Source organism: Mesocricetus auratus, unplaced genomic scaffold, assembly GCF_017639785.1.
Source record: "Mesocricetus auratus isolate SY011 unplaced genomic scaffold, BCM_Maur_2.0 Super-Scaffold_100026, whole genome shotgun sequence".
Taxonomy (NCBI): Eukaryota; Metazoa; Chordata; class Mammalia; order Rodentia; family Cricetidae; genus Mesocricetus; species Mesocricetus auratus.
The window spans coordinates 17930288-17951686 of record NW_024429207.1 but is presented as its reverse complement, the minus strand read 5'-3'; the positions used below and the strand labels follow the sequence as shown (position 1 = coordinate 17951686).

General features: G+C 47.0%; 1 protein-coding gene and 1 long non-coding RNA gene across 2 annotated transcripts; both read right to left on the bottom strand.

Annotated features, from left to right (window-relative positions):
* Window positions 1-9299: 9299 nt before the first annotated feature.
* On the bottom strand, window positions 9300-11533 carry LOC121134159. Its single transcript, XR_005871195.1, has 2 exons — window positions 11353-11533; window positions 9300-10643 (listed from the first exon to the last, which is right to left on the bottom strand). It is a non-coding gene; the product is annotated as an uncharacterized LOC121134159 (long non-coding RNA).
* A 6887-nt stretch (window positions 11534-18420) lies between these two features.
* Window positions 18421-21103, bottom strand: LOC101833389 (lysosomal thioesterase PPT2-like). The gene is made up of 2 exons (XM_040731904.1): window positions 20619-21103; window positions 18421-20103 (listed from the first exon to the last, which is right to left on the bottom strand). The coding sequence occupies exon 2, from the start codon at window positions 20005-20007 to the stop codon at window positions 19099-19101; it is 909 nt and encodes a 302-aa protein (XP_040587838.1). The 5' UTR covers window positions 20008-20103; window positions 20619-21103; the 3' UTR covers window positions 18421-19098.
* Window positions 21104-21399: the final 296 nt, after the last annotated feature.

Below are 21399 nucleotides of genomic sequence, written 5' to 3'. Positions count from 1 at the left end.
TCTATGTAGCGGGGAGGGGGCAATACTTAAGATCGTTAGAGTGTTTTACAGGGAAGGTCACGGTAGAGCCGACCCCAGGTTCTCATCTTTGGCCAGTGTGCTTAGTGAACACCCTTGTACTCCATTCCTGTCAGCATCCTGGCCTAACTAAACACAAGTGTCCCTGTCAGGGGGAATCTCATGGCCCAAAATGTCAGTGGGAAGACATGCTCCCTCTGGTGGAGCTGGTTCAGTCGACAAAGGGTTTGGAGCTGAAACAGGAGATGGGGAGTCAGGAGCCCTGGTTTTGAGAGCGGGCTTCATCGCTTGCTGCATGGTTTGGGTCAAATCTACCAAATTGATTGACTTTAATTTCTAAATTCTTTTCCCTCTGTTGCACTATCGAGAGGAGGCTGGGTGACAGCTCTCAGTGTGATTTGGAAGTCGAAAATTCCTGTGTACACAGTGTTGCCCTCACGTATTATGCTATCAGTTCTTAACCACACTGTACTCAGATGTGCGAAATGAATGTAGCATTTTACTTTTGCTAACTGACCCACTCTTCCCCCAGAGCATCTCATCTGTCTGGAAGTGACACCAGCAATTGCCTCAACAACATTGATGACAACATATTGGTTGAGATTCAAAACGCCTTATCTGCTTACTCACGCAGCCTCCTATGAAGTGGGTGGCAATAGAACCTCCAACTTCTAAAAGTAAAAACAAACTTGAAATATGCTAGTTAGCAATTTCCCAGCCTCTGACTACTCCAACAGTTTCATCTCAGTCTAAAGCAGCACTCCCCTCAAGAAAATCTGTAGACTTTTCTCCCTCCAGCTAGCTGTCCAAGATGAACTATGGATGCTATGGGGGGGGGTAGACTCAGACAGCCCGTGTCTATGACCTTGTGGAGGTAGTCTCCCCACTTCTCTGTCCTCTAGAGGATCTTTAGGATATGGTACTGCCTGTCTATTGAACCTTGCTGGTCTACGGCAAAGAGGCTGCAGTGGCTCATAGCCAGCTACTCTCAGTCCCACTGGGATAACTCAGTAGCACCTACTTCTCACTGGTACTCAACAGCCCCTAGGACTGGCTGAGAAAACTATTCCTCTCCAGCCAGAAGGATCCTCCAGGCATCCTCCATCGTGACAACACCTAACACAAGATTGCCGTCCAGCTCCACTCTTGGATACCCTCCAAACTGTGAGAGGACTCTGCCCAGAGGCAGTATCCCATCCATTCTAGCCCTGCACACCAATTGTATACATGTAACAAGTCTTTCTCTGTCCTGCCAGCCAGCTCCCAAATAACCACACAGATACTTATTACTAATTACGAAAGCTCGGCCCATAGGTTAGACTTGTTTCTAACTAGCTCTTGTATCTTAAATTAACCCATTTCTATATTTACAAATGTGGCTCATGGCTTGTTACCTCATCTCCTACATGTCATACTTCCTCCGTGTCTTCTTGAGACTCCACCTTCTTTCCATCATTCTCTGTGCTCCAAAAATCCTGCCTAGCTATTGGCTGTTTAGCTTTTCATTAAACCAACCACAGTGTAAAGGAATAGTCCACAACATATACAGGTTATAGTTTAGGGTGTTTGGGATCAGAAAACAAAGCTTAGACCCTGCTGCCCTAGTGAAGTTGACATTCCAAAATCCCTGTGGCAGTAGTGGGGGTCCCTTTAAGAGTGTCCCCACCAAGGTCCTCTCATCATCTCTGTCTCTCTCAATCTGATGCATATCCTCCCCTGGAGAAGGAAATCCAGGGAAGTTATTTGTGATGGAAAATATCCTCTCTCCTCATGAGCCTGACCTGTAAGCCTACTGTTCTGATAATGAGACAAAGAAAATGGACTTGGAGCAACAATTGACCTTTTGTTCTGGAGGACCAGTCCCAGGGTTCAATTTTGCTGCTGTAATGATAACAGAGAACAAAAGAAAAGAGGGAAACTGTCCCTTAACTCGGTGCCACTAGTCAGGACAGGAACAAATCAGATGATGGAGCTCCCTATACAGCGTATATCAAAGGGTGTTCACTTTTAATGTGCTCTTGTAGCTCACACTGTACTTGTTCATAGCTACAGCACTGTTACGGTTGGAATACGAAGTATCTCCCACAGGCTCACATATCAGAGACTAGACTGCAAGCTGATGAGCTCTGAGGTGGCAAATAGATCCTGAGGGGTTTGACCTAATGGATGGATGACCACCCCCCATGGATTCATAATATGATGGTATCATTGGGAGGTGGTAGACAGTAGGAAGTGGCCTCTGATTGAAGAAAGTAGGTCACTAGGGGTACATCCTTGGAAGCTATGTCTTGTCCTACCCCCTTTCTGTACTTCCTGTCTCGGCTTCCTGCCACACACCCCTGCTGCCCTGAGATTCTGATTCATTTGGACCCAAAATGATCAAAAGGACTAAGGAGCAAAATCTCTAAAACTGTGACCTGAATAAGTAACCCTCCCTTTACATTGTTCTCTCTGGCAATTTGTTTACAGTGATGGAATCTAACTAGCACAGATGCCCAGTGAGCCTTTCATTTATTGAGCAAATTATCTAGTAGAGAACACACCCCGCATGATTTGTGCCAAGGAATACAGTCTGCAGGCCGGAGATTACAACCTACCCACACGTCCATAAGTCTTCAGCCCGTATTACACCAAGTGCAGAGGAGCATGCCCAGGGACTCCTCTTGCTTTGGAGGGCATCAAGGAGCAGCTCAAACAACCATCAAGACTGACCGACCGGTCAGTTCCTGAGCTAGAGAGAGGAGTTCGGAGTAAGACTGTCTGCAGTTCTTCCTGGAAGAGTTGCAGATTGAGATAAGCGAAGGAAAGGAGGCAGAGGGCAGGAGAAGCAGCGGGCATGGGCAGGAAGGCAGGAATGGGCATGCTCAGGGCTAACAGAGAGGCCAGGATAACCCAGGTAGAACAGCACGACAGGAAGCCAAATAGGAAAGAGGCCTTATGAAAGGCCTTAGAAACCAAATAGAAGAGTTAGACTTTGAACTGAGATTTTGTGTTTTGGGTTTTCTTAGTTATAAATAGAGCCAGATACTCTCAAATCCAAGTTCATTTCCTACTGATGTTGGCAGAAGTCTAACTTCATTGGAGGGCAGCTTTCTTCCTCATGGCAATTCAAGAACCCAGGAATTTCTATCTCCAAGGCTGGCACCTCAGCTTTGGTGTCTGCCTGTAGCTGGTGTCCCTCGGGTGCTAGTCACTTTTTTATTCTATTGCCTAGAACTCAAGCTATCTGCTACAGCTTAATACATGGAAGAGAAGAAAATGCTGGCTGTGACAAGGGAGGAGAGAGAGATTCTTAGAGCACTGGGCACATGTCTGCTCACATGAAGACCACTGGGGAGCTACTGTAGCAGGTCTCAGCACTCACTCCGTCACCTCATCATCCCAGCACAAATGGGGAAGTCTGGGCAAGAGGAATACCAGCTGTGAATGGACAGTGTGACTGGAGATCACCTGTCATGCCAGGAAGCACCAACGACAGCTGATGGTAGCAGAATGTAGAAGGAAAGTTTGCAAAAAACAACAACAACAAACAAACAAACAAACAGTAGGATTGGAGGAAGGGACCAGTCTTAGGAAAAGAACAAAAAGGATGCTCAGGTAATTTGCTAGACTCAAGGCCATTGCAGGGTCTGTGAAAGAGGTATGAACAACAGCCAGCACCAGACTGAGGGATGTAGTCTCACAGAAGGAAGAAAAGGGAGGTACCACCTTTGCCTTGCAAAACAGAAAGGATGAATTTCTGTGAAAGAGCTTCACTCCACATGATCTGAACTCTCTTAGAGTGACTGTAACCTCAATTTGTAGGACCATGCCCCCACTGTCCTTGGATGATAGGTTGAGAGGTCATTGGTCCACAGCTCTTGGAGGTCTACACAAAACAAACTAGCATTGTTCTAACCTCAGATCAGCCTTGACCAATTCAGATAACAGGGAACCAATGCTATACTCCTACAAAAGTTTCAGACACTAGGCTCCTTCTTTGATGGTGAAATCTAACGCAGCTTCCTCTACCTGTATTTAGTACAATCTCCATCTGGTAATTGTTGGTAGTAAACGTCAATGGTCTTTCATGACTCTAAATGCTCCACAGTTCGCTATCGAATTGCACTTAATAAACGGTCCCACTGAGTAGTAGGTTTTATTGCTTTCAGGTATCTTCTCCATACCAGAATCCCCACCCACAGCCCTATACACAAACAAGCCCCTCCCAGAGAGGGCATCTCTCTCCCCTGGGTTTAGTGACTAACGTTTGATTCAGATGTACTCTTCGTTTGAGTGTCATTTTTTCCTAACAGCACATCCACCCATCCTTCCACGTCAACCTGGGGAGATGACTCATCTGCTGTTTGCTATGGCCCAGCTCCTCTCACCTCCTCACCCCCCCCCAAGATTGTCTGAGCTGGAATGAGCAATAGAGAGAGAACTCATCTCAAGAATGTTGGAGCTCCAAGCCAAATATCTAGTGACGGGAGGCCCAGCCTTGAGGCAGGTTGAGCAGATGGGAGGTGAGGTCTGTGAGAAGGAACATTCAGTGAGGGGCAAAGTATGAGAGAAGCCAAGGCCAGGAGAGCAACCGCAACCTGGCTAAACCCTGAGTCCGTGATGTATTCTGAGCCTCCCTCAATCCATGCGAGGGCCTCTCTGTGATACCCGCAACTCCCGAGTAGGCTCAGTTCCATGATTCATCAAGTGTATTCCCACGGTGGCTTTGAGGACTAGAACAAAGGGCAAGCCAGAGTGCATCCCTGTAGGATGACTTGGCTGCAGAAATCACACAAAGGTGACTGAGGAGTCACAGTTACAGGAGAGATTTACGGGACTGCCAGGGATCTGGTATGACCTGCCCTACTGAAGCGTTCACCGCCTGAGGATGCACCAGCTCGCCAAGCTGAAAGGTGGAGAGAGGCTGCAGCTCGCCAGCCTGGCCCCCTTGCTAGGCTTCTTCATGGAACAAGGTTGGACTTTGAAATGGAGGGACCAAAGATTTCCTTCAACAAAGGGAATAATTGAGCAGGTTTGAGATGAATTGCATACCAGACTAGTGTTAGGAAAAAGAAAAAGAAAAAAATGCAACTCACACATTCTAGAGATGGAAGGAATGCTGGAGAAAAAAGAAGTGAGTAGTGACATATAAGCATAGCTTCTACTTCCGGTTTCTCTTCCCGATCCCCTGGGTCCTACCTTCTGCCAGAGAATTAAAAAGGCACATGTTGGCCAGGGAACTTGAGGGTAGGAAAAAGAAATGGATAATACCGTCCTGTAGATCCCAGGCCAGTGCAGGTGACCACTGGCTTGCAGGGAGACAGGCTGTCCTTGTTTCCCACTTGACACAAGCAAACTTACCCATGTCTATATTTTCTCTGCAAGTACACCTCCTGTTTGGATCCCTTTGCATCCCTAGCACCAAGCAGCCTGCCTTTGTGATGTCTCCTAAGCATGAACAATCACTAAGATATACACAGAGGGAGGAAACCCAGTGGAGCCCTTTCCATGTGACTAACTTCCTTCCTGCTACTCCTTCTTGGAAGTGCCTCTCTTGCCTATTTCTTATAGACTTTCACTATTAGAGGAAATGCTATGGAATGAACGACTGCATCAGATAGCATCATTTGAACCCAACATATGTCACTACTGGCTGCTCCATGTGATCAAGTCAGTTGACCTCTGACTCAGTATCTACCTTTACAAATTGAAAAGGATAGTGTTCATCTCTTGGGAGCTTTACGAGAAGGAAAGCAAGTAGCACTCAAATGGTTCAGAATAGAGATGGAGCTCAATAAATATCCATTCTTGTGTCTGGCTGCGTATGCTATGTCTATTCTGGTTTTTTGTTTTTTAACCTCAGTGTCAGAATTTATTGTGCCTTTCCAAATCTCGTTGTTCTAGCTCCCAGACATCACACCAGAGACATTCACCATATGGACCAGGACCCTCTGTGTGTGTGTCTACTTACTGGCCAGCTTCATTTCAAAAGGCCCAGGAACTTATAGCTTCCATGTTTCTCTCCAAAATGGCAAGGATCCAAACAAGATGACCCTAAAGCACCATTTCTACCTCTGGACTCCTTTATTTACAAAGCCTAATGAGAAAGGGTGGAGGAGGTGGCCTTGTCTGAATCCTGCACTCATCTCAAACAGCAGCAATGTCCCTAAAAATAGTCAGAAAGACTCTAGACTTGCCTGCAGACCCGAGGGAACATGTTGGGTCCCTCTAATGATGTATCAGGTTGTGATTTCTAGGGAGGACTGCAGCAGGGTCCCCCATCCTACCCACTCTTCCTTTGAAGTAAATTTTGCATCATTCATCAAGAGTTGACCTATCCTCAATGGAGAATGAACAAGGCAAGTTGATACTAAGATGGGGCAATAAGAAAGACATTCGGCAGAGAGTAACAGATCCCTCAGATTTCATTCCTTCATTTCTTAGTGGTCTTTCACATTTAAGAGACCAGCAAGAAGGATAAGGTTCTTGATGCTAGGGAAACAATGGAATTAGAGTAAGTGGTAGTCTATTAAAGAAATTGGGGACACAGGCAGACTTGCTTGTGTTCTGTAGGAGACTTGTGACTATGGCAGCCATGATGCTCTGTGACTTCCAAGGTTAAGTCAACGAAGGTGCCATAGCTTCTCTCCAGTTGCCTTTTGCAACTCTCATCTTTGCTGCTATAGCATGGAGAAGAACTGGATCTCACAGTTCAAGAAAGCTAGAGGCAGACTAGCTTCCAGAGCAGTGTCCCTGAGAGGAGAGGCTGGGCATTCCCTTGCTCATTGTTACCTTGTGAAGTCTAGCTGCTTCCCTATTGGAAGTTTGGTCATCCTCCAGGTCACCTGACCACAATCTCTATTAAACACAACACTGAATAAGTGAGAACCATACACTTGGACAATGACCCTGTCTTTGCTAACCTTAGTGGCAGTTGCCCTGCAGCAGAGAGAATGTTGTCCTGACGCCAGGACCTCCCACCTGTACTCCCAAGAATCCTGCTTGCCTAGGAGCTGGCAAAGAACCTCTATCCTTGATCTGACCTATGCTCACACCACAGACAACTGTCCCCGAGGACAAGGGACAGGGACAATAGCTCTTCCTCATACACCAGATTTTATGTCTCAGCAGAACCCCGTGGCATTCCAATCCAGGAAAGGAGAGGCTGAGATATGACAGACGCAGCAGTGAGCTCATGAGGCCAGCATCTGCTGCTGGACTATTCTGAGCTCTGCACTGAGGAGAAGACAAGGGGACCCTAGCCTACCAGTGAGACACACACAGCAATAAAGTCAGACCTACATGGTGGGTGTACTCATTCTGTCTAAACCACAACTGAGAAAAATGAGGTAGAAAGAGACATGGCGTACTGAGAACACACTACTGGAAAAGTTCAGCCACAAGATTTGTACTGGGCCTCCTCTTGGCCTTTCTGAAAAATATCACGAGAGGGAGGGCATGAGGATGCCTGGGATACCATCTCCATACTGGCTGGACCCTTTAGAGACCATAAGCACTTACCGAAGATGGAGATACCAGGTCCCTCCTCGAAGAGTCTGATTTCTAAGATCTGACACTTGGAAGCAGTTGGACTTTTCTTACTTTGAGACTAGAGGATTTCTGTGGCTACACCACACATTGCCTTCATCCCATGATATTTCAGATGAAAGGAACTAAGAAGACTTAAGGGATAGGCCAGAATCGCATAAATGCTTTATACCACCCATGTCCCACATGGTCATGTGAGCCACAGAAGGGACCTTGATTCTGTCAGCTGTACCCTGCACACATCTACTGTCCTATGAACCCTTCCCAAGAGGGTCCTACAAGAGGAGCTCTGTGAACATTCATTTCCCTTTACTGGCTCTGGGGTAAAGCTGAAACCCATTGTCTAAATACATCCATCTGTCGTCTATGTGGTCCAAGTTCTACTGAGTCCACAGGTGTAGATTATGGACACACATGTCACTACCACATCTGTGATGCCAAGGACTCTAGGAGACACTCCTCTACCATCTTTCTTCACCACAAGTCTGAAGTTCCCAGGATTTGATTGGCTCTTGGGGCATCCAAGAGGGGAGCATTTCAGAAAGCTTAATTGGAAATAGGATACTAAAATATCAGCTAGAACCTTTGGTCTTTAACAAATTCAAACTTTAAAGGCCTGGGTCAGAACAGCTGCCTGTGATAGAGAAGACAGGTGAAAAGATCAAAGTCAGAAGTCTGTTAGCCCAGTGAAAGTGCAGGAAGATGGAAACTGGGTTTCTGTGGTAGGGAGGTAGTGAGAGGCTATCAAAGACAAGTTTTCTTTCTCACACTTGAGCCTTACCCTAGTTGGAATCACCTCTCCTCATCCTAGCTGCAGAGCTAAAGGCGGCATTGACACACTATCATAGCTTGAATCTTCAGTGTTCCCTGAGGTCCATGTGTTAAAGACTTAGTCACAGGCTTGGCACTGGTGGAAACTGGTGGAGCCCAGTGGGAAGTCTTTAAATCACTAGAAGAAAGCCCTAGAAGGGGGATATTGGGGTTTCAGATCCTTTCCCTTCTCTCTCGCGCGTCTCAGACATGAGGGGAACAGTCTTGCCATCCTCTCCTCTCCATTGTGTTCTGCCACTGTTCTGTGTGTCACTGACAGAAACCTGTAAAATTATGATCTAAAAGGAATATTTTCTCTCTACAAGCTGGTTGTCTTAGAAGAGTTAAGGGATAGGTCAGAATTGCATAGATGGTCCATGTTCCACATTACAGTCATGAAAAACTGACCATCACATATACAACACATTTATGCCACCACTGGTACCTTTGACACTAGTCAGAGAAATGGGGAGACACTGAATGATGGGGCCCAGCCCACCAGCTAGCACTGGGAAATGGAATCTGAAGGCTTATGCCCAGGGGAAAAGGAACACCTGGGATCTTATTAGGAGCAGCAGCAACAGCATATATGTAGTTAACTGGGTGCTTACTGATTCTCTGGAAAGGAATTCCCTTGGACATTGACAGTGCCAATGTATCTCACATAGACTTCTTAGCTACAGTGGCTAATACTGGGGATTTCCTTGAAGAACATGCAGCCATGGAAACAGGCCAGCTTCAGAGGTTGTTTTGGTTTGTTCCTGGTGCAAAACTTGAAGGCAATCCCATACAACCATCCATGCCTCACATACAGGTGATAGTGACCCAATGATACTGCATCTCCACTGCAGGCTTGGTTAATTGGCTCTTTGCGGCAGGGGTTAATTTTCCAGCGTCATGTCCTCCCACCCTCTGTGAAGAATGAGGAAAGGAAATCCAGCCAGCATTCCATTACTTTCATTTCTCTGTTTAAGGGAGAGAAAAAAAATGCAACACTGGAGTGCACAGCTCTAAAGACAGCATCATGCTGCACCTCAGAAGGGAATTTTCTCCATCCTCCTTGGTAAATGCTTAAAGGATACCCTGTTAAAGGGTGATAGATTGCGTCAGCTCCAAAGACGCCCCCAAAGATTTGGACGAAGATGCCAGTCTCATCTTTATCAGAACGCTAGGACGGCAAAGATGGAGATGACCTAGGGAATCATCTCACCCAGAGGACCAAACCGCAAGGTTCAGAAGGCTGATAAAGCAATAAGTGATTCAAGCCAGATGGGGACTCTTGTGACTCAGAGTCTGCAATTCATCCAAGAAATAAAATTCAAACAGTTTAAGACTTTGTGCAGCTGAACTCCTAATCCCTTGGCCTTTCCACGCAAGTCAAGTGTATTCATTTCCTAGAGCTTCCCTAACAAATGGCCTCAAATTTGGTGGCTGAAAGCAATGAAAATTTATTCTTTCCTAGTTCTACAGGTCAAAAGTCCAAGCTCAAAGACAGCAACGGGGCCATGGCTTCCCCGAAGGTTCAAAGGAAGACTTCTTCGTGGCCTCTTCTGATTTCTGGTGGGTCTGTGTTCTCTGTGGACTGTGGCCATGTAACTCCAGTCTCAGCTGCTGCCTCCTGTCTGTTTAGAAGGATGATTGCCATTCTATATAGGGTTCACCTGCACGATCCAGGATGACCTCATCTGGTATTGCTCTCAACTATCTTTGCAGTGACCCCTCTTTCTGATTAAGGCCACATTAACCGATGAGGACATCAGCAAACCATCTGACGGTCAGCAAACAAACTGATCGACCAAGAATGGAGTGAAAAGCGAAAAAAATGAGCCACACTGAGACCTGCAGGTGGATCTCAGCAAAGTGACTCCCCTTCGTCCCATTTCTGAGGCTGATTCACATCAGAGCTTGCTCTTTGCCTTTGCTGGCTAAGAGGCTCCTTAAGTCTTGGGGATAGGCAGGAATCCCAGCTGCTTTGACCTGTCACAATCCTGACTCACATTCTGGCTCAGTAGGGACTTTGTATGGAGTAGAAACTCATCGCTTTTCATGGCGTTGAACCTCTTTCTGACTTTTAGTCCCTTCCCCCTGCCTGCTCTTTCTCCCATCACAGCGTTCTGTGTTCTGCAGATCCGTGGTACTCCTTCAGGCGTCTCTAACTCATGTTTCTCAAACTTCTGTCTTGCTCTGCATCATCCATTGGGAGGCCATGTTCCGGCAGATGGCTGGGCTCTGTGTTCAGTTTCTGATGCAGTAGGCTCCGAGGTGGGGAAAGCTTACACTTTTACCTGAGGAAATGACGATCAGTTGGTCCAGAGGCATAGTAAAAGCCACCATCCTAAGTCCACTCCCCATGCTCTCCAGGCAGCTTCCATTCCCCATGCTCTCCACGCGGCTTCCATTCCCCATGCTCTCCAGGCGGCTTCCATTTCCCATGCTCTCCACGCGGCTTCCATTCCCCATGGTCTCCACGAGGCTTCCACTCCCCATGGTCTCCACGAGGCTTCCACTCCCCATGCTCTCCACGCGGCTTCCCTTCCCCATGCTCTCCACGCGGCTTCCATTCCCCATGCTCTCCACACGGCTTCCATTCCCCATGCTCTCCACGCGGCTTCCCTTCTTATTGTTCTCCCTTCAGATCCAGATCACCTCCCACCGCCCTTTCAGGGGTCACTTATCGAATACCCTCTACATCAGATATTTACATTACGATTCACAACAGTAGAAAAAATTGCAGTTATGAAGTAACAATGAAATAACTTTATGGTTGGGGATCACCACAACGTGAAGAACTGTGTTAAAATGTTGCAGCACCAGGAAGGTTGAGAACCACTGACCGCTTGCTTAGTCTCATCTCAAAACAGCCGGAACCATGCTGATTTACTTCAGCCTTACACCTTAAAGATTCCCACCTATCCATCCCTTGCCGGCCATCTAAAACCTTTCCTCCCTTTCTCCACCCTCCTACTTCTCTAAATCAAAGCCAAGGACACTCACCAGGCTTACTCACAGACACTCTCAGAAAACAGGAAAATCCAGTCCTGAGCTGGGGAAAAGGTAGGCACAGTGACAAGCCTGATTTTAGTTAAATAGTCCCACTAGATTCCTAAAGTGGGCAGTCTGGGGTGACTCCAGTGTGGCCAGGGAGATTACGGAGGAAACATCCAACCCCATCTGCACCTACCCAACTTCCCATGCGCCTTCTGTCCTCGCCAGCCCCACGTGCCCCAGTGCACAGCAACACCCCTCGAGGGTGAGCCTCCAGATGCCAGCAGACCGTCTTCCCAGGACATTGAGCAACACTTGGTGAAGGATTTCCAGCATTCATGCGCTCCCCAGCAGCCTGCAAGACATTTTCTCTAAGGAATTTCAACACACATAACTAGCTCTTTGTTCCACTGTGAATGAGGGCTTGTCTGGATGCCAGGGTTGCACCACACGGGAGATTAACAAACATGAGCTGAACCTCTTAGCAGGCACAGTTCAGTCTCTATGATCTTTCTTAATACTATGCACAAATGTCAAACCACTCTTGAAAAAAAAATGGAAGGCAGTGCCGGGCCCATTCACAGCCCTAATTAATGTAGACAGTCTGACCTTGGAGATTCTCTTAATGTCAAGTACCCATTGTCAATTTTGCTGAGGACAATCTGAGGAAAGGGTGGCAAAGGGCTGTCATCACAGCTCTGCTAATGGTGTGTTGATACTCAGGAGCTCCTCACACATTTCCCTGACGCCCTCATACGTGGAAATGTTTTTTAAATTGGATGTCAAGTGTGTGTGGTTACAGTACACGTAAAACCCATGGGTCCCACGAGAACAACTGACTTCTATATGAATGACTTTGGGAGCCAACTGGAAAGGAAGAGCTAATCTAGTACTGAGTTCATTGCATACAAGGACCCAGTTGAAGATGGGATAGAGGGTTTCCTCCTGCCACAGGGTCTCCTATACATTGCCAGGTGGTCCTAGACAGTTTAATAAGATATCTGTATTTGTTTTCTAGGGCTGTCATAAGAAAGAACTGTAGGCCTTGGTGGCATAAACGACAATGAAAGAATTTCCTCAGAGTGGCAGAAATGAAAGTCAAAAATGAAGATTCAGCCAGGATTGATCTCTCCTGAGGCCTCTCTCCATGGCCTAGTGATAGCTGCCTTCCCTTTATCTTCACACGGCTCCCTTGTGTGTGTCTGCTCTAATCCTCTCTTCTCCTAGAGGTATTGGTTACACTGGGTCAACTACATAAACTTACTTCATTGTGATTCCCTTTATAAAGACGCTGTGTCCAAATATAACTGCATCTTGAGTACTGAGGGTTAGGGTTTCGCATACAAATTGGGAATCCAATTCAGCACATGGCAATATTCATGTAATCCATTTACCACAATTCCCTGATTTGAAGACACTTAATTCAGATTTTTCTTCTAACATTTGTGACATCAGGCCCCACCCGACAAAAATCTATAGTGTTCACAGTTTGATTTTCAGGCATTTTTCTTTGTTAGCATTCCATAAAGCAATGAATAATGTTTGAGATATAGTAAATTATAGTGATCCTCAATCTTCCTCCATACTACAGTAGACGATATCCTGATTCCCATTTTATAAATCAGAAAGTTGAGGTAGACAGGCTAGGAACTGAGACAGTCAAGTTTTACCACATGTTGCTATAAATGTTACCAATTACTATTGCTTATTGGGTGAACTCACAAGCAACTTGTGAAGAACACAGTGCCCTAAGCATGTACTCCTAATGGCAGAGCCACCCCCACAGTAGTGTGTGACCCTGATGCTCCCCCATTATGGGCACATACTTTCAGCCTAATAAATACAATGAAAGCTTACCTGCTTCTCTTCTCACTGCATACACGACTCCCAATTGTCTACCAAATATAAGTTGTGGAGGATAAGCAGTCTCCTCTTTTGAATGACTTTTTGTCAAGCACAGGAAAAACACAGCGCAGAAATCCACAACTAACCATTGGGACAAGCTCCTGAAGTACAGTCGAAGTGAGGGATGAGCAATAACATGAACAAAGGAGTCAAGACCATGACGGGAAACCCACAGAAACAGCTGACCCCAGCTGGAAAGAGATCACTGATTCAGGTCTGACAAATGGGGAACCAGCATAAGACCGAACTAGACTCCCTTCATATAGGCGACAATATATGAGGCCACTGGCAGTGGGTCCAAGATCTAATACTAATGCACAGACTATATGGAGAGACACCTTGCCCAGCCTAGACACAGGGGTGTGGGGTGGAGAGGTGCCCTGGTCCTGTCTCAATGAGACGATGGGACAGACTTAGTAAGTTTCCTAGGGGAAGCCTTACACTCTCTGAGGAGCAGATGGGAAGTGGAGGAGGGGGGAGAAGTGGGAAGAGAGGAAGGAGGGGGAACTGTGATTGGAATATAAAAAAATAAATTTTAAAAAGCAAAAAAGGAATACATGTGCAAATAAGTACATAGCAAGGTGGAGCATTGGTGTGACACTTGTTACTAGGGTGATACAAGGGAGGAGATGAGAGATTTGAAAGTGTGGACAAATTGTTTCTGGCCACCTCTATTTCTCCCTGGCTCCACAACCCTGAACACACTCAATAGCCTTCCTCCTATTCACAAACTATTTACAGTAGTATCAGTTTTTACTCCATGAACAACCTCCTTCCTCCCATCCAATCTCTAAGTTCCTGAAATCCTTTCTCAGCTGCCCCAACCCCCCAGCACCAATCTTGTGTGTGTCCTGGAGTTTACCCAGGGATTTACTGTAACCTAAGCTAAAGAATTCTGTGATTTTATACAGCCAGGAATCACTTCCATCCATGGGGGCGTCATTCCTTAGCAATTTTCCAACTTAAGTGGTCAGATCCATTTTGAACTGAGGTCCTCCGGATCTGACACCCTCACACAGACAAATGGGCACATAAAATAATAATAACAGCAGCTTATTTGCCAGCTCAGAGATGCCACCTGAAAGGGATCAGAACCACATGCAGGGGACGGGGCAAAGTGACTCCACTCTGTTGATCCTTCACTAGCCTCCAGGGGCCAGCCAATCTGTACCTGTTGTTCAGACACTAGCGTGGTCTCTATTATTCTACTGCATAAGATGACGGAGTGGAGGGTATGGCCGTCAGAGATGACTCTAAACACAGAGCCATAATCCTACCTATGATCGCATGGTGCTCAACACCTTACCGGCCATACAGTAATAGTCATGTAAATACCTACAGCCTGGTAAGGCTCAGTGATAACAGTTTGGTGTTTGCAATGAATACAAAGTAAGGGTGCTAAGCCTGTCCATTACTGCTCTTCTTGCAGTTAAATTCACCCCACATCAGGAATCACATAAGCTTTTCTACATGCAGACATCTCGTGTTCAAGACATTATTCCTCATGACTTCATGTCACTCTGTTCACTACCAATACATGACAATGATGACCACAGAGGTTACTTTGTTCCCTGCGACTGGCTCAGGCCACTGTGACTTCATTTGCTTGTTTCGTTCATTGAACAACAATGCATTAAGTATTCCCTTTATGCCAGTCCCTATTCTAGAAGCATGGGAAGCAATAGTCCAAATAAAATCCCTGCCACTGTCGGGGCTCTAGACTATCTAGGGAAGGTTGAAAGTGCAAATAGGAAAACAAAGAATAATTAATCTGATAGCTACATAAAATATTAATAGCAGATAAGGACTGTGGAAACAAAATAGACAAGAAAGGAGATGGTGTGGATTGGAGTGCATATAATTTTAAGTAGTGTGGTGGAAGTAGGCATCATGGGAGGTCATTTGAATAAAGACTTGACATGCTGTGGCCTGAGCCAGAGGAAAGCTGACGTTGCAGCCAACTGGAGTCAGGCTGCCTGCAAAGCACTGGCTTAGAGAGAAGGGTTTGAGAGCACCAGCTGGGAACAAGCTTCACACAGTACAAAAGTGAGGACGGCTCTCGGAGTCCGGAGTCCTAGCGTGAGATCTGGGACAGAGTTAAATATCTGGGAGCCTTCAGTGTATAGATGGTGCTTAAAGCTCTGATGTCAATGATGTCACCGAGGGAGGAAAGAAAGAAAACACCTGTGAGAGAGAGGAGGCTGGAAAGAATCGACTGTGATAGGGACAGAAAGGCGAGAAGAGCATTGTTCCCTGGAGGAGGGAGCGGCTTGCCCAAGGAATGCTGCCATGTTCAGCTAAAATGAGAAATAGTGGTGTCCCTTTGTTGAACAATGCCTATGACCAGGAGATCCCAGGGGGAACCAAAGCTTTTACAAAAGAAAGAAATCATAAAGATCTGCCACACGGCATCATTTCTACTGTGTTTTTTCTTCTTTCTTTAGTGGTGGGAGGCTCACTGGAGGAGCCACAGGACAATTTGCAGGAGTCAGTTCTCTGCTTCCACTGTGTGGGTTCTGGGGACCCACTCTGGTGGCCGGGCTCACTGGCAAGTGCCTTCGCTCATCAAATCATCTGACCCAACCAACATGGAGGGAAACGCGGCAAGGACAGACGGGAACCGTGAAACGTGGCAGAATAAAGTGATGGGCGATTCTGCTCCTACCATGACTGAATTAGAAAAAGAGTATGGAAGCAGTGATCTGAGATTCTGAACTCAAAATATAGAGGAATCCTGGTATGGCGTCACACACCTGTGATGGCATCGTTAGGGAAGCTGAGGCACAGGAGTGAGATTGAAGCCAGCCTGGCATGTCCAGTTAGGATCTCTCTCAGAACCAAGAGAAAGAAAAGCAAGAGAAGGGAGGGTAAGAGAAGGAAAGACGGAAAAGGCAGATATATGGAAGGGTCTGGTTATCGGCGTCTCGTTTGGTCTGGGACATGATATGGAAGGCAGTGGCTGGGTACAGAGTACAAAAGCATTAGGAGTCAAGACATCAGGGACCCCGATCTTTAGAATGAACATCTAATGGAATCCTAAAAATATTAAAACAGGAGAAAAGCTAATGAGACTAATAGCAAACCAGGGGCTAAAATATTTAATAATAATAATTTTCAGTGAAACAGAGGAAAGAGAGACAGACAGACAGAGAGGGAGGGAGAGAGAGAAGGAGAGAGAGAGAGAAAGAGAGAGAGAGAGAGAGAGAGAGAGAGAGAGAGAGGAGAGAGAGAGGAGAGAGAGAGCACGTCACACTTTAATAAATGGAAGTGACAATGAAGGTTAATGGTTAGTTGACGTTATCAGCTTGACCAATGCATAACCAACTGGGAGACAAGTCTCTGGCTGCGCTGTGAGAAATGATCTCAGCTAGGTTAGGCGAGGTAGGGAGACACAGCCTAAAAGTGGGCACCACCATTCCCTAGGCTTGGAGTCCTGGACTGAACAACAAGGAGGAAAGGGCCAAACACATCTGTTCATTGCCCTGTGCTTTCTGATGTGGAGAAGACATGACCAGCCACTTCAAGCTGCTGCTGCCTCAACTTCCCTGCTGTGATGCCCAGGACTGGGAGTTGAAATGAATCCTTTCCCCTTTGTGTTTGTTTTTCTCTGAGTATTTTCTCGTGGCATCAGGAAATGAAACTAAGACAGAGAGATACTGCCTGGGATAACAGGAGTAACCTGGTATTTGATTCCAAGTTGACAGTGTCAGTGAAGACACTCTTTTGCTTCTTCACTGGGTACAAAGACTTTGTGGGGCAGACAGGAAAACACTGTTCTTGGAGGCCATTTGTGCCGAGAAGAGACTAAGGAGTTGTGAGCATATGCCGCTGCTGGCTGGGCAACAGAAGCCCAACAGAAGAGTCTAGGACTCAAGAAAAAGATGTGTGAACCAGTAAATACAGGACATAGTGGAAATGAGTGGATAGGAAACCAGGGTAACAAATGAGCCTGGGCTTCTTATGGCAGTTGAGGTAAACAGAGTGGCTAAGGAAGCCAGTCCTGCTGGACTACGTAAAAATATTGGTGATGAAGCTGTAAGCACAGAAACAGGAGTTCAGTTAGCTCCTGAGCTCAGGGACTGTTCCCAAAGCCTAGGTGGACCTCTCAATTGCAAGTCGCCTCCTTGAGCTTTACATACAGTTGGAAAAAAAGAAAAAGAAAACCCAAAACAAGCTGGTAAAGTTCAATTCCCGTCGCTGTGACAAGATACCCGAGATAATCGAAATAGGAGAGGAAAGATTAATCTGGGATCGTGGTTTCTGATATTCCCCCTTTGGCCTATGGTAAGGCAAGAGCATCGTAATATCAAATCAGTTCACCTCATGTCAGTCAAAAAGCAAAGGAAGAAAAGGGGTCCGCAGTCCCTCATCTCTTCAAGCTAGTGATCCCCAATAATTTAACTTCCTTCCATTAGGTTCTGCTTCCAAAGATCCTGGTCTCCCAACGGTGCCATAGGCTGCCCACCTGTGAGTCTCTGTAGAACACTAAGGTTAAAAACACTGTACCAGTGTTGCTCGAGGGCCTCCACCAAAGGTGGGAGCTCTGCTTTGAGCTTCATTTTGACCAACATAATGAAAACTACTGAGTGTTGAAGATGGTGAAGAGAATGAACCACTGTGAAGGCAGACAGAGAAATTGAAGAGAAGGCTAATGATACAGCTTGGTGATGGAGTATTGATCTCCTGAAGCACCCCTCAAAATAAATTAATTTTTAAAAATGATAGTGGTAAGAAAATGCCAAGTGTTGCTTCTTTAATGGTATTTTGAACTTTCAAATACTAAGATTTAGGAACAAACTTAAGGGACTAATGTTTTAAAAGTAAAGGAGAGGCATAAGATCAAACCAGACTCCCTTAATATAGGTGACAATGGTGTCACTGGGACAATATATGAGGCCACTGGCAGTGGGTCCTAGATCTAACACTAACACACAAACTGACTTAGTGGAGCCCATTCTATATGGAGAGATACCATGCCCAGCTTAGACACAAGGGTGGAGGGGGTGTCTTGGTTCTTCCTCAACTAGATGATGTGACAGACTTAGTAGACTTCCTTTGGGAGGCCTTACCCTCTCCGCAGAGCAGATGGGAGGAGGCGGGAGTAGAAGGGGTGGGAGAGAAGGAGGGAGGGGGAACTGGGATTGGTTTTTTGTTTTGTTTTGTTTTGTTTTGTTGAGGAAATGGAACTTTATTTCTATAAATACAGGGAACATCCAATCAAGGGTCCTGAAAAGAAGGGCTGGGGCCTCAAAGGACCTAGGCTCCCAGGGGACACCCCAATACTGATCATAGGGACTGGGGGATCCCCAAATCTGAGATGGGCCTTGCAGGCCACAGATATTCCTCAACACTGACACTTCAAAAGTGGAACTGTCCCCATAGGGGAACCTCAGAACCCCTCCTACGGGTGTTCCTCTTGGTTGGGACAGGAGGTTGAGAAAAACGGAGCACGGGGGACAACAGAAGCTAAAAATGTCCTGAGTGGCCCGGAAAGAGACCCCTGGGGTGGGCAGGGGCTGGGTTCTCCTCCGGTACAAGCCAGACCCGGAGGAGCAGCAGCAGTGGGGAAGCCAGTTTAAAAAAAAAAAAAACCCGGTGCTCGCTTCCCAACCAACCTCAGCCGTGGGAGAAAGGGAGAGCATGGAGACACCCCCAGATGAGGACGTGAGGTAGGGGACCAGGGCCCGTCATTTGCGGAGGAGTGGAGGAGGAGGAGGACTCGGGGAGCCCTGGTGGGGTGGGGCAGTGTGGGAGCGATGAGGTGGGCACAGACTTGGCAGAGCCTGGCATCTGCTTCCCAAGGCCACCACTTGGTCTCTGGGCTGGGGGGGGGGATCCCCGAGGACGTCTTCAGGAGAGCCACGGCTCGATGCAAGTATCATAGAGCTTGCGGTTGGAGTGCCAGGTGGTGTGAGAGATCCCAGCCATTGGACACGGCACTATGGCCCCCCGGGCCAAGAGAGTCTTCAACCCAAAGGAGTCTCGCCGATAAACTGACTGCTCCTCCATCTCCAAGACCGTCTCGTTGGCATCATAGAAACCAAAAAAGCTAGATTGCCAGGGAGTGATGACTCCATCATCAGGGCCTCCAATCAGCACCAGGCGGCCCACTCGGAGAAAGTTCTTCCGCCATGCTGTGGCGTTGGGATGGTCTCTCTCCCCGTTGATGAGGGCCAGGAAGCTGCTGGTGTTGAGGTACAAGTCGTCGTGGTGAGGATCGTGCCAGTAGTTGCAGATGGAGAACTCTTGGCCCCAAGGGCTGTAGCAGATCCGATAGAGGTTAGACCGCATGGACGTAGGGAAGAGCCACTTCAAGTAGTCTGTGTCTCCATACTGTCCCATCTGCGGGGAGGAGAGGGAGATGAAAGAGTCCACGTTGTGCTCATCGGTGACGGACAGCAAAGCGCGGCACACCAGGCCCCCCTGGGAGTAGCAGATGAGGTGCACCCCTTCGGGGGCCTTTTTCATGATGGGGACCACGGCCTCCCGGAACCCCTGCACCTGCTCCCACAGGGGCCGCAAGCTCTCACTGCCGTCGAAGAGATCAAGCACTGTCACCACAGTCCCGGGGTGCGTCTCCTTGATGTAGTCCAGCAGGTGGCGGAAGTTGTAGGAACTGTCAAAGAGCCCGTGCACCACGATCACGGGCTTGTAGGGACCGCGGTGGGGTGCGGGGGCTGCGGGCATCAGCAGCCGCAGGAACGGCAGGAGGAGCAAAGCCCACGCCAAAGGGAGCCTCTGCCTCGGCAGGTCCAGCATGCTCCCACAACTAACTCTTCACTTTGAAGTGCGTGTCGTGCCCTTGTCTCCGGAGATGCCAAGAGTCCTTCAGGCCCCTCGAGCGAAGTGCCGGACCTGGAATTGGAGTGTAAAAAATAAATTAATAAGGAAAAATGAAGGAATGATAACATGCTCCCCAAATATGCCAGTCAGTTTCCTGAATGGTAAGTGTGTATACACCGAAGAACATGCCAGTCAACATCCTAAATGCTATATACATATACATTGCAGAATCGCTGGGCTTTAATCCCAGCACTCGGGAGACAGAGGCAGGTGGATCTCTGTGAGTTCGAGACCAGCCTGGTCTACAAGAGCTAGTTCCAGGACAGTCTCCAAAGCCACAGAGAAAGCCTGTCTTAAAAACCAAAAAAAAAAAGTAAGTCAATATACTGAATGATATGTACAAATACCCTGCAGAATGTGTCAGTCAATATTGTGAATGGCAAGTGTGTATAGGCTGCAGAACATGCCAGTTAATATCATGAATAATATATGTGAATAAGCTGCATGATAGCACATGGTATTGTACAAAACCATGTTATGTAATCAGAGGAAGAGAAGAAAATCTACTTAGAAGACAAAATTCTTACCTCATCAGACTTGTTGGCAGAGTCACAGAATGATGGGTCTGACAACAGAGGCCTGGAAGATCATGTGACCAAAATGACCCTACTCCTGCATTTCACAGGTGATCCTACTGCTCACATCACAGTGTCATACAGTGAGTGCCCCCCTTAAACCGCTAACTCCTTTCAAGTGTATTTATGCCTTATTCTTAGACTACCTGGCAAGTTCCTGGGGAAAGGTTGTCCTTTGTAAAGCTCATGGTACATACAAACACTTGGGTCAATAACACCCCACGTCTGACCCCAGTCTGTGAATGAACAGTGGCAGTGCCTGGGTTTTCTTATGTTGAGCGTCTTCCAGGGTTCTCTTGAGAACCCACATCGCTACTTGTGCCGCCCACTTTTCTTGATAGTTTCTCTCATAGTCTCTGCTTGTCAATAGGAGCCTTCGTCTTCCGGCTATGTCAGAGATGAATGGTCCTTGTTGAATTCCTAGAAACCAGAAGGAACTCTGGCTCAGGAGAGCAATTAGCTGCAATGACTTTGCCCTTGACATAGTATCCCTTCTTTATAATGAGATGCTTAGATCTCAGCCACCTGTGTGCCAAGGACAGAGAATGGGTGAGGGAATAAAGAGATGGTGAACACCAGACTCCAGGCATCCTATATTCTTTGACTTTTGGAATCTCAGTGTCCTTCAGTGCTCTGCCTAAAGAGAACTTCTGTGCATTATGCTTCCTGCTTCTGTGTTCTCCCAGTCTCGGGCCACCCCTACCCACCTACTACCCTGGCAGGAAGATGGTAT

Bases quoted from the DNA above. Each gene is read 5' to 3' on its own strand.
- LOC101833389 (XM_040731904.1), bottom strand. From the start codon at position 20,007: ATGCTGGACCTGCCGAGGCAGAGGCTCCCTTTGGCGTGGGCTTTGCTC.